Raw genomic sequence first — 12,500 nt, 5'->3', positions numbered from 1 at the left:
GTTTACACTGAGATCTTGACCCAAAAGTACAAATGACACACTCCTCTCTGTATGCAGTAGACGCTTTCGTCTGGAAACCTCCTAAAAATAAAATAATAATCCATAGATTTAGATAAAAACATCTGATAAATTAATAAATTTGCTCTCCATTTAATCTCGTCACATTTGTTTTCAGTTCTTGGAACTTCTAACATATACTTCCTAGTTTTGTCTATGGCTGTATTTGAAAACGCTCCTTATACCCTTAAATAATGCACTATTTAAGGGAGTAGCTATTTATAATAGTGCCTGAAATCTTTGTGCCATAAAGCCTTGGTTGGTTCTTGTTAATAGCTTGTTTCTGTGGTTAATCATTGATTCATTGATTGCGTTCACCTGTGTCTTGTTTGGTTTCCATCCTCTTGTGTTTATATGCCTTCAGTTCATTGTCCAGGTTAATCAAAACCTGTTCTGTTATTATTAATCTCCTGAGGTTATATTGAGGTTGGATTATCTGATACATGTGCTGAGATCATGTGACATTTATTGTTTAATCTAGCAGCTTTATGTGATGAGATCTTTCGTGAAACTTTAAAGCAAAAAAGACTCAAGTAAAAAGTGTCACTCATGACTGAAAATGAAGTGTAGGAAGTCAATTCAAAATAGCTTGATGAGAAATGTTTGATTATATTTGTGTTGTGAATGTAAAGAGAGAAAAACAAAACCTTTATGTTTATCTCTGACTTGACCTAAATGTCTAAGTTTGCTCTTCATTTAATCTCGTCACAATCGTTTTTAGTTCTTGGAACTTTTAACACAATCTTCCTAGTTTTGTCTATGGATGTATTCGAAAACGCCCGCTGTTCCCTTTAATAGTGCACTATTTAAGGGAGTTGCTATTTATAATAGTGCCTGAAATCTTTGTGCCATAAAGCCTTGGTTGGTTCTTGTAAATAGCTTGTTTCTGTGGTTAATCATTGATTGTGTTCACCTGTGTCTTGTTTGGTTTCCATCCTCTTGTGTTTATATGCCTTCAGTTCATTGTCCAGGTTAATCAAAACCTGTTCTGTTATTATTAATCTCCTGAGGTTATATTGAGGTTGGGTTATCTGATACATGTGCTGAGATCATGTGACATTTATTGTCAAATCTAGCAGCTTTATGTGATGAGATCTTTCGTGAAACTTTAAAGCAAAAATCAAGTAAAAAGTGTCACTCATGACTGCAAGAAAATGAAGTGTATAAAGTCAATTCAAAATAGCTTGATAGCTTGAGAAATGTTTAATTATATTTCTGTTGTGAATCTATAGAGAGAAAAACAAAACCTTTATGATTATCTCTGACTTGACCTAAATGTCTAAGTTTGCTCTTCATTTAATCTCGTCACATTTGTTTTTAGTTCTTGGAACCTAACACATTTTTCCTAGTTTTGTCTATGGATGTATTCGAAAACGCCCCCTGTTCCCTTTAATAGTGCACTATTTAAGGGAGTTGCTATTTATAATAGTGCCTGAAACCTTTGTGCCATAAAGTCATTGTCGGTTCTTGTTAATAGCTTGTTTCTGTGGTTAATCATTGATTCACCGATTGTGTTCACCCGTGTCTTGTTTGGTTTCAATCCTCTTGTGTTTATATGCCTTCAGTTCATTGTCCAGGTTAATCAAAACCTGTAATGTTACTATTAATCTCCTCAATTTATATTGTGGTTGACTTGACCTAAATGTCTAAGTTTGCTCTCCATTTAATCTTGTCACATTTGTTTTCAGTTCTTGGAACTTTTAACACATACTTCCCACATGGCTGTCTCTGAAAATGCCCTCTATACCCTTAAATTCAATTCAATTCAAGTTTATTTGCATAGCGCATTTTACAATAGTTATCGTATCAAAGCAGCTTTACAAAAGATGCACATTATTGCATAACAATCAAATTAAGTTCAAGTTACTATCAAATACAATTTATTATATATGGTGATGTCTATGTGTACATGTTTAATGAAGTGTATTTGTGTATTAAGTGTATGTGTTATTCTCGAAATCCTCGATGGTTGGCATCATCCTTTCAAAGGGTCCTGGATCCCACAGTGTACTATTTGAGTGTACTATTTGAGAGACCCGCTATTTATAATGGTGTCTGAAACCATAGTGCCATTTGTTAGTTCTTGATTACATCTTATCTCTGTGGTTAATCACTTGTTTATTGATTATGTTCACCTGTGTCTTGTTTAGTTTCCATCCTCTTGTGTTTATATGCCTTCAGTTAACTGTCCAGGTTAATTAACACTTTGCTGTAACCTGTTATGTTACTGTTAATCTCCTGAGTTTATATTTTAGTTGGATTGTCTGATAAAAGTGCTGAGATCATGTGACTTTTATTGTCAAATCCAGCAGCTTTTCGTGATGAGACCTTTCGTAAACTCTTAAGCAAAATAAAAAAACTCAAGTAAAAAGTGTCACTGGTGTTTAAAATCAATTCATAACAGCTTGATAAGAACATTTGTTTTTTTTTTTTAAATTATATTTGTGTTGTGAACCTACTTGAATATACAAATTTAACTTACTGCTATCCAGGAAAAATAAATTAAATAAGTCAGTTATCATTAGTAGGTTGATAGTAAGTAACGCTTGGGTTCACACTGAGATCTCTGACAATGTTGGTAAATTGATATGGTTTATGAACATGTCAAAGAGGGAAAAAAACGAGATTTTAAATCAATTCAAATGAACTCGATGAGATATGCTTGAGTTCATACTGAGATCTCAAGCCAATATGAACATAATTTGAGACGTGAAACTCTAAAGCACCAACAAGAGATTAATGGAGACTCAGTTAATGAATTAATAATATAATTAGCTGGCTTTCCATCACTCTGTGTTAATGTGCATTTTAAAGTATCGCATGAGAAACGAATGATGGAAACGCCAAATTTCGAATAAAATCCCTTAATTCACACGCGAAAAAGTTTACACTCATTTTAGGTGCTTTTGGACTTGTGTGAAAAGGGTTCATGCTAAAATTGCACACATTTACCAAATAAACTCAGACTTAGCGAACATTACACTCACTGTACTACAATCAGCTGTCTTCATTAAGCTTGCCTTGTTTGCTGTTGGTTGCTAGATTAGCAATACTACAGTCAGCCACTCTATCAACTTAATGTAAACTCACCTAAATTGCATTTTGGATAATTTTTTTTGGAAAGGAGGACATTTTATTAGGAAAAGATCTGCGACACATTAGGATGGAAACCCAGCTAACGACACTTTCAGTCCTTTCAAGAGACCCTTAGCTGATAATTGGTATTAAAGCGTGTTTGGCTTGCTGTCCCGGGAGAGAGCCCTAAGCTCAAAAGATCCTCGAGCCTGGGGCTCCCTCCCAATAAAAGGGTGAGAAGGGAGTTTGAGCTCGGGTAGATCTCGAGAACTACCCCTACTGTATAAATGTCGAATTATGAATAGCTGTGGAAATATGCTGCTGACTCATCTATAGTGCCAATTTGGTTTGGTCAATTCACCTATGTCGCATGTCTTTGGGCTGTGGGAGGAAAACGGGGAACAGAAACACAGAACAGAAATGTTGGCTGGCCTGAAACAGTGCTAACCACTGGGCCGCCGTGCCGCCCTGTCTAAAAAAGGAGGAGGAGTAGGGATGGAAGGGGGGATTCTTCAAAACGAAGATACTGAGGTAAAAATTTCTGGTTATTTATGTTGAGTTAGAAATTGACTCACTGGTGGATCGTGTGTTGGCTACTGATGGACCATAATCATAAGCATGCGCTCCTCTCGAAATTAGTTTATAAATAAACCACACTTATTCATTTCACACACAGACAGTCACGCCCAATTACCCATCTGCTCATCAGGAAGCCAATCAGACCATGAGCTCAATGAATCTCCGCCCCTTTCACCAGCCATAATTACACCTGCAGGCCTGCTGCCTCATTTACTGGGATTACCAACATCTGCTGCCAATCCCTCCACCGCCACAAACCTGCACATGGGATCCAGGCCGAGCGGGAACAGTTCCACGCTAATCTGACTACACTGAGACTAAGCTTATCGAAACGACAACTATAAAGAGCTCAACACAGACTCGCTCCCATCCTCAGCACACGTTTGTTCGACTGCATTTGTGTCAGTTTACTTGTAAAGGCCTCACAGGTATAAAAAAATAAAAATCTGTGGATGTTGAAGCGATTAATGCTGCTAAATGAAAACAACACTCACTGTCTCCGCCGCAGAAGTTTCTGGAACTCCTTCAGGTCCTTCTCCAGTGTGGGAAACTCATAAACGTCTTCCAGCACGTATCGATATAATGTCTGCAGAATGAGAAGAGTGAAAGTACACATGAGATCAAAACTATCCATATTGATTTTGTTAGCTCACATCTGTTAGCTTTGCGGTGAACAATTCATCTGTTTGCTAATCTAAAATTCAAATCTGAAATCATTTTCCTTCAGCTTAGTCTCCGGCTGTTTCTCAATTCCAAGAATGCAGAGAGCAGACTTGCGTTCTCGTGGAGAGCGGTCTTGCCAGGTCACCTCGGAAGAACGAACTCGGGAGACCACGAGAACACAGAACAGGTCCTCTGGGAAATGAGATACTGCGTTCTTCCTGACGGTCTCATGACCTTCACGCATTATTAACGGAAAATTATTGAAACATTACAGCACTCATAATTCAATATATATATATAATATGTCAGAAAACCTACAAATATACTTTGCACAATACAAATAAAATGGATTTTAATATAAATTTTAGCAAATAAACACCCTTAATGTGTTTATGATTCTATTAAGATTTTTCCCGTCTCATTTGTGGAAACTCCTGAGATAAATAAGTTATATTTCTGAACTGTAATATTAAATAAATACAAAATACTGTGCTTCCCACGTTCTTTATTCAGTTGCAATGACTTCTGGGACTTCTAGAGCGAGTTCGGTACTCAAATCGGCATCGGTGCATCATTGATACCAAGAACACATCAGGGAATCGTCATGCGTTCTTGAGTTTTGGAACTGATCTTTGGCGGTTGGTGATGACGTAACATGAGAACACAAGGACGCAAGATCGCATAAGAACGCACTGTCACAGCGGAATGAACAGCCCACTTCCTGCTTGTTTTCAGTTAAATTCTTAGGTTATGTCTGCGTGAGGTATTGGGCGGGGCTTACACACTTAACCACGCCCCTCCAGCTGTCCGTTTTGACATCGAACAGAAATGGTGAGGAGGAGGAGCCTGTTAGGTTGCAATTAATAACTTACAAAGGGCAGTAACACTGCCTTTCTCTCTCTCTCTCTCTGTGTGTGTGTGTGTGTGTGTGTGTGTGTGTGTGCGTGTTGAGCTAGTAACACAACTCATCCTCCTCAGTGAGTGTGTATGTGTGTGTGTTGAGCTAGTAACACAACTCATCCTTCTCAGTGAGTGTGTGTGTTGAGATAGTAACACAACTCGTCCTCCTCTGTGAGTGTGTATGTGTGTGTGTATGCGTGTGTTGAGCTAGTAACACAACTCATCCTCCTAAGTAAGTGTGTGTGTGTGTTTGTGTTGGGCTAGTGACACAACTCGTCCTCCTCAGTAAGTGTGTGTGTGTGTGTGTGTGTGTTGAGCTAGTAACACAACCCATCCTCAGTAAGTGTCTATGTGTGTGTGTGTGTGTGTGTGTGTGTGTGTGTGTTGAGCTAGTAGCACAACTCATCCTCCTCAGTGAGTGTGTATGTGTGTGTGTTGAGCTAGTAACACAACTCGTCCTTCTCAGTGAGTGTGTATGTGTGTGTGTGTGTTGAGCTAGTAACACAACCCATCCTCAGTAAGTGTCTATGTGTGTGTGTGTGTTGAGCTAGTAACACAACTCATCCTCCTCAGTGAGTGTGTATGTGTGTGTGTTGAGCTAGTAACACAACTCGTCCTCCTCAGTGAGTGTGTGTGTTGAGATAGTAACACAACTCGTCCTCCTCTGTGAGTGTGTATGTGTGTGTGTATGCGTGTGTTGAGCTAGTAACACAACTCATCCTCCTAAGTAAGTGTGTGTGTGTGTTTGTGTTGGGCTAGTGACACAACTCGTCCTCCTCAGTAAGTGTGTGTGTGTGTGTGTGTGTGTGTTGGGCTAGTAACACAACTCGTCCTCCTCAGTGAGTGTGTATGTGTGTGTGTGTGTGTGTGTGTGTGTGTGTGTGTGTGTTGAGCTAGTAACACAACTCGTCCTCCTCAGTGAGTGTGTGTGTGTGTGTGTGATGAGCTAGTAACACAACTCGTCCTCCTGAGTGAGTGTGTGTGTGTGTGTGTGTTGAGCTAGTAACACAACTCGTCCTCCTCAGTGAGTGTGTATGTGTGTGTGTGTTGAGCTAGTAACACAACTCGTCCTCCTCAGTGAGTGTGTATGTGTGTGTTGGGCTAGTAACACAACTCGTCCTCCTCAGTGAGTGTGTGTGTTGGGCTAGTAACACAACTCGTCCTCCTCAGTGAGTGTGTATGTCTGTGTGTGTGTGTTGAGCTAGTAACACAACTCGTCCTCCTCAGTGAGTGTGTATATGCGTGTTATTGAGGCAGTAACACACAACTCGTCCTCTGAGTGTGTCTCTTATTGGGCCGGTTCCACACTAATCTGTCTGTTACCAGGCAACTATCACCTGGGAAACGCTGCATGATGTACACGGTGAGTGTCAAACAGCCCCGTCACTGCAGTGAGAAGAGCGGAGACAAAGACAGACAGGAACAACATGTGCTTTTCTGATCAGTGTGTGTGTATGAGTGTGTGTGTAACTCCAGAAGGTAAAACAATGACATACACACGCAAAAAACATCTACATGCAACTAAAAACCTGCCTAAACACAAAATATATACAAGAACACAAACAGTAAACGTAGCGTTAGCTTGAATTTAGCAGCATTTCAGTCATTATTAGCATTTTTAGCACTTCAGGCTATGTTAAAACAACAACTAGAGAATCCCACACACACACTCATACATCTACCACACTGAGTTAACACACAGTTGGTGCTTTTAATGACTCTTGAAAGTGTTTTGTGAATATTTCATCAGCATGTGGCCTTCGGCAGCGAGCAGACAAGAGGATCTCAGGAGTGAAACTGAGGGAAACCATTATAGCAACTCAAGTCCAGACATGAGGATGAAGATCCCTGAGGAGAACCGTGAGTCACTGGTGCTAAACTAACACTCTTACACTGAACCAGCACACACACACACACGCACACACATATACACACACACACACACACAAATATACACACACACACGCACAGACTTCAAAGCCAATCAGAACACATGTCAGGTCTATATGCAGCTATGCAGAGCAGGACTGTGAGCCAATCAGATTCCACTGTGAGTGAGGCTATATATTTATTACGAAATGTCATAATACATAATTGTAGAAGATTGTGCCTCACAGCCATGACTTTTAATTTTTTTAATTCATTAATTGATTTTTCTTTGGCTTAGTCCCATAATTCATCAGGAGCTGCCACAGTGGAATGAACCGCCAACTATTCCGGCACATGTTTTATGCAGCGGATGCCCTTCCTGCCGCAACCCAGTACTGGGAAACACCCAATCAAACTCAATCTCACACACACTTATACACTACGGCCCATTTATTTTATCCAATTCCCCTATAGCGCATGTGTTTGGACTGTGGGGGAAACCGGAGCACCCGGAGGAAACCCACTCCAACACGGGGAGAACATGCAAACTCCACACAGAAATGCCAACTGTCACAGCTGAGGCTTGAACCATCGACCTTCTTGCTGTGAGGTGACAGTGCTAACCACTGAGCCACTGTGCCGCCCTTATTTTTTTGAATATTCATGAAATTATAGATGAGAAAATAGAAAGAAAGTCGAATATATAAATTAAAGATGCATGTTTGAATAATATTTGTGCAAAAGTCTGTAAAAATGTATCACTAATAAAATAAAAATGTTAAAACTTTTGAGAAAATATTTACTACTAAATATAATTTACTTATATAATTTAATATATTAAATATATAAATCACTAAGTATATACTAAATATAATTTACCACTGCTAGAAATTTTACTAAAAGCCATAAACAAAATATATAAAACTCCACAATTTATTTCCCAGTGATGGGTTGCATCTGGAAGGGCATCCGCTGTGTAAAACATGTGCTGGATAGGTTGACGGTTCATTCCGCTGTGGCAACCCTGGATTAATAAAGGGACTAAGATAAAAAGAAAATGTTCGAATGAATGAATGAATGAATGAATGAATGAATGAATTTTCCTTGAGAAATGCACTGAAAAAAATGTTGCAAACAATTTATTTGTGTTGAATTTAAACAAACAAAATAAATTTAGTAACGTTCAACTTAAGTTGTTTGGTTAAATTTAGCCCAAACAAATTGTTTACAACCACCTAACTTAAAAAAATGTAGTAAATCCAAGGAATTGTCTTTGAATTATTTTTTTCAGTGTGTTAAGTATATTTCTGAAAACAAAAATGCTGGTAGTGTTAAACAAAATGTACAAAGAAAGAGTGAAAGAAAGAAATAATTAAAGAAAAAGAGAAGAAAAAAGATGAAAAAGAAGAAAAATTATAACAAATGATTTTTAAAAACGATATTATAAAACTATAAATAAAAAATGCATGTTTTGAATTATATTTGAGCAAAAGTCTCGAACAAAAGTGTATTATTAATAAAACATTAATAAAATGTATTCATTTTATAATATTTTAGAAAATATTTCTAACAGCCCTAAATAAAATACCTAAAAATAACAGAATAAATAAAAATACTGTAAAAAAAAACCATATAATTTGTAGTATTTTGAGTACTGTGGTGCAGTGGGTAGCACTGACTGTCACCTCACAGTAAGAAGGTTGCTGGTTCGAGTCCCAGCTAGGCCAGTTGGCATTTCTATGTGGAGTTTGCATGTTTTCCCCGTGTTGGAGTGGGTTTCCTCCGGGTGCTCCGGTTTCCCCCAGTCCAAACACATGCGCTATAGGGGAACTGGTGAACTAAATTGGCCGTAGCATATGAGTGTGTGTGTGTGTGTGTGTGTGTGTGTGTGTGTGTGTGCGTGTGTGCGTGTGTGCGTGTGTGCGTGTGTGTGTGTGTGTGTGTGTGAAAGAGTGTGTATGGGTGTTTCTCAGTGTTAGGTTGCACCTGAAGGGCATCCGCTGTGTAAAACGTTTGCAGGATAAGTTGGCGGTTCATTCCACTGTGGCAACCCCTGATAAATAATGGATTAAGCCGAATGAAAATGAATAAATGAATGTAGTATTTTGAGTTAATGGTGTAAAATTCTGCAGGAAATTGTATTTAAAGTATATAAAAATATATATAAATACTTTATTAAAAGAGTAAAAATTATGAAAATAATTCTAGAAATGTTAAATAAATAGATTTGAATATTTAAATGCTGGTAGAAATTTAATTTACAATCTTGGATGAAAAGGTATATAAAATTATGTGTAAATAAAATTAAATACGATTACTATATAAATACTTTAATAATCTAAAGATTTTTTTACATATTGTGTAACAATAAATACATTTGTGGAAATGTCACCAGCAGAAATGATTAATTATATTAAACAACATATGTAATTTTATATCAGCATTTTGAAGTACAAGTGTTCATTTTACACGTGTGTTTACATTCTTCACTTCTGTAAAAACCCCAGTAATAAAAACAACACACTAACACAGACGCTTGACTGCTCAAATTACATTTATAACACTTCCACACAGAGTCCACTGCTACATATTTAATGCACATTTAACACAGTGTCTGTGGAATGTACTGACCTTCATGAAGAGTTTGACGTTTTCCTCCTCGCGCAGGAAGTCCTTATATAGCGAGCTCCACTGAGACACAAGATGCAGTACTTTCCTCTTCCTGTAGAGGGCCTCCTTTCCTTCCTCCTTCCCACGGCAGCGCTTCGTACAGTAGGTGAGATGGAGTTAAAGAAAAATAATTACAAAAACAACACGGCAGCAGCACAGACACACTCTCCAGCTCTTCTAAACTCACAACACTGCAGATTTATTTTGAGGCCCTAAGCTATTACAGCCACGGAGCCCCAAATAATCCTAATATGCAGCCTTTGTATTTTCATTCATTTATTTATTTTTATTTTGCTTGTATCTTAATGCAATCTCGACATTTTAAATCATTTGTTTTTCTTAAAATGAACAAAAATAATGTTAAAAACTAAATTTTTAGCTGATTTGACTGCTGGACTGCTCCATGTTTGGGAGTGTGTGGGGGGGACACATCTGCACTGATGTAATAATTATGTTAAAATTGTATTTGTTAGACCTTCACTATAGACAATATGATTTATACTAATTTAAAGAAGCTTCTAGATATTTATTGGGGGCCCCCAGATGTCTTGGGACCCTAAGCAGCAGATTGGTTGAATCAGCCCCTGGCTGCAAGGACACGCCATTAGGTAAAGTCTAAAAGGGATACAGCTGTGGCCGGAATGAAGCATGAAGCATTATTAATATTATTACAGAAATACTATTACTGTACAACAATAATGACTGTTTTTACATTACTGTGAGAGGTAGGGTTAGGGTTGAGGTAGGGGTAAATATTAATAAAGTACAATTAATGGGTAATTTAATAAATAATATGAATAATACTCAGTATAATGACTGTTTTACAGTACTGTGAGGATTGGGTATGGGGTAAATGTAAATAAAATATAATTTAATGGGTAATTTGACACATAATATGAATAATATTTGGTATAAATACTGTTTTTACAGTACTGTGAGGATTGGGTATAGGGGTAAATGTTAATAAAATATAATTTAATGGGTAATTTGACACATAATATGAATAATATTTGGTATAATTACTGTTTTTACAGGACTGTGAGGATTGGGTATAGGGGTAGATGTTAATAAAATATAATTTAATGGGTAATTTGACACATAATATGAATAATATTTGGTATTATAACTGTTTTTACAGGACTGTGAGGATTGGGTATAGGGGTAGATGTTAATAAAATATCATTTAATGGGTAATTTGACACATAATATGAATAATATTTGGTATAATGACTGTTTTTACAGTACTGTGAGGATTGGGTATAGAGGTAGATGTTAATAAAATATCATTTAATGTGTAATTTGACACATAATATGAATAATATTTGGTATAATTACTGTTTTACAGTACTGTGAGGATTGGGTATAGGGGTAAATGTTAATAAAATACAATTTAATGGGTAATTTGACACATAATATGAATAATATTTGGTATAATTACTGTTTTACAGTACTGTGAGGATTGGGTATAGGGGTAAATGTTAATAAAATACAATTGAATGGGTAATTTGACACATAATATGAATAATATTTGGTATAATTACTGTTTTACAGTACTGTGAGAGTTGGGTATAGGGGTAAATGTTAATAAAATACAATTTAATGGGTAATTTGACACATAATATGAATAATATTAGGTATAATTACTGTTTTTACAGTACTGTGAGGGTTAGGTATAGAGGTAGATGTTAATAAAATACTATTTAATGGGTAATTTGACACATAATATGAATAATATTTGGTATTATAACTGTTTTTACAGTACTGTGAGGATTGGGTATAGGGGTAGATGTTAATAAAATACAATTTAATGGGTAATTTGACACATACTATGAATAATATTTGGTATAATTACTGTTTTTACAGTACTGTGAGGATTGGGTGTAGAGGTAAATGTTAATAAAATATAATTTAATGGGTAATTTGACACATAATATGAATAATATTTGGTATAATTACTGTTTTTACAGTACTGTGAGGATTGGGTGTAGAGGTAAATGTTAATAAAATATAATTTAATGGGTAATTTGACACATAATATGAATAATATTTGGTATAATTACTGTTTTACAGTACTGTGATGATTGGGTATAGGGGTAGATGTTAATAAAATATAATTTAATGGGTAATTTGACACATACTATGAATAATATTTGGTATAATTACTGTTTTTACAGTACTGTGAGAGTTGGGTTTAAGGTTAGGGGGTAGATGTAAATAGAATACAATTGAATGGGTGATTTAATAAATAATATGAATAATACTTGGTATAATTACTGTTTTTATATTACTGTCAGTGTTGGATTTATGGTTGAGGTAGGAGTAGAAGCTAATAAAATACAACTAATTAATTTATATCTGAAATGATTCATATCCCTGGCGAATTCTGACTTAAAGTTTTTGTTCAAATGTAAATAAAAGCTGAGATTAGTTTATTTTTCCTCGATGCTGCCTCTTGTACATCATCTTATTATCTTTTGGGAGAAGCCGGTGTCATTTCCAGTCAAAAACAAATCTGCTGGTGGAATAAAAGTAACTTCAAGTCAGAATTTGCCAGGGGTATGAATGGTTTCGGGCTTGATTGTGAATGTATATATGGGCGTTGTGGTGTGATTTTGAAGGATATTGTCCCAGCAGGGCCTGGCAGAGCTCACTGGTGGACATGAAGACCAGATACGTCAACAGAAAAT

The 12,500-nt window shown here is 36.6% G+C and overlaps 1 protein-coding gene across 1 annotated transcript in view; it reads right to left on the bottom strand.

The window, feature by feature from the left end:
- The window catches only part of rapgef5a (Rap guanine nucleotide exchange factor (GEF) 5a), a 107,748-nt gene that overhangs the window by 14,599 nt on the left and 80,649 nt on the right, over window positions 1–12,500 (bottom strand). Inside the window, exons 12-14 of the mRNA XM_056479973.1 lie at window positions 12,437–12,500; window positions 9,775–9,919; window positions 4,206–4,297 (exon numbers count right to left, since the gene is read on the bottom strand). The exon at window positions 12,437–12,500 is cut by the window's right edge and continues 15 nt beyond it. Coding sequence (XP_056335948.1) covers window positions 4,206–4,297; window positions 9,775–9,919; window positions 12,437–12,500 — 301 coding nt within the window. The remainder of the gene's footprint in view (window positions 1–4,205; window positions 4,298–9,774; window positions 9,920–12,436) is intronic.

The sequence above is a fragment of the Danio aesculapii genome, chromosome 19 (assembly GCF_903798145.1).
Source record: "Danio aesculapii chromosome 19, fDanAes4.1, whole genome shotgun sequence".
In the NCBI taxonomy this organism is placed as follows: domain Eukaryota; kingdom Metazoa; phylum Chordata; class Actinopteri; order Cypriniformes; family Danionidae; genus Danio; species Danio aesculapii.
The sequence above is the reverse complement of the archived record's forward strand: the minus strand, read 5'-3'. Positions and strand labels throughout refer to the sequence as shown.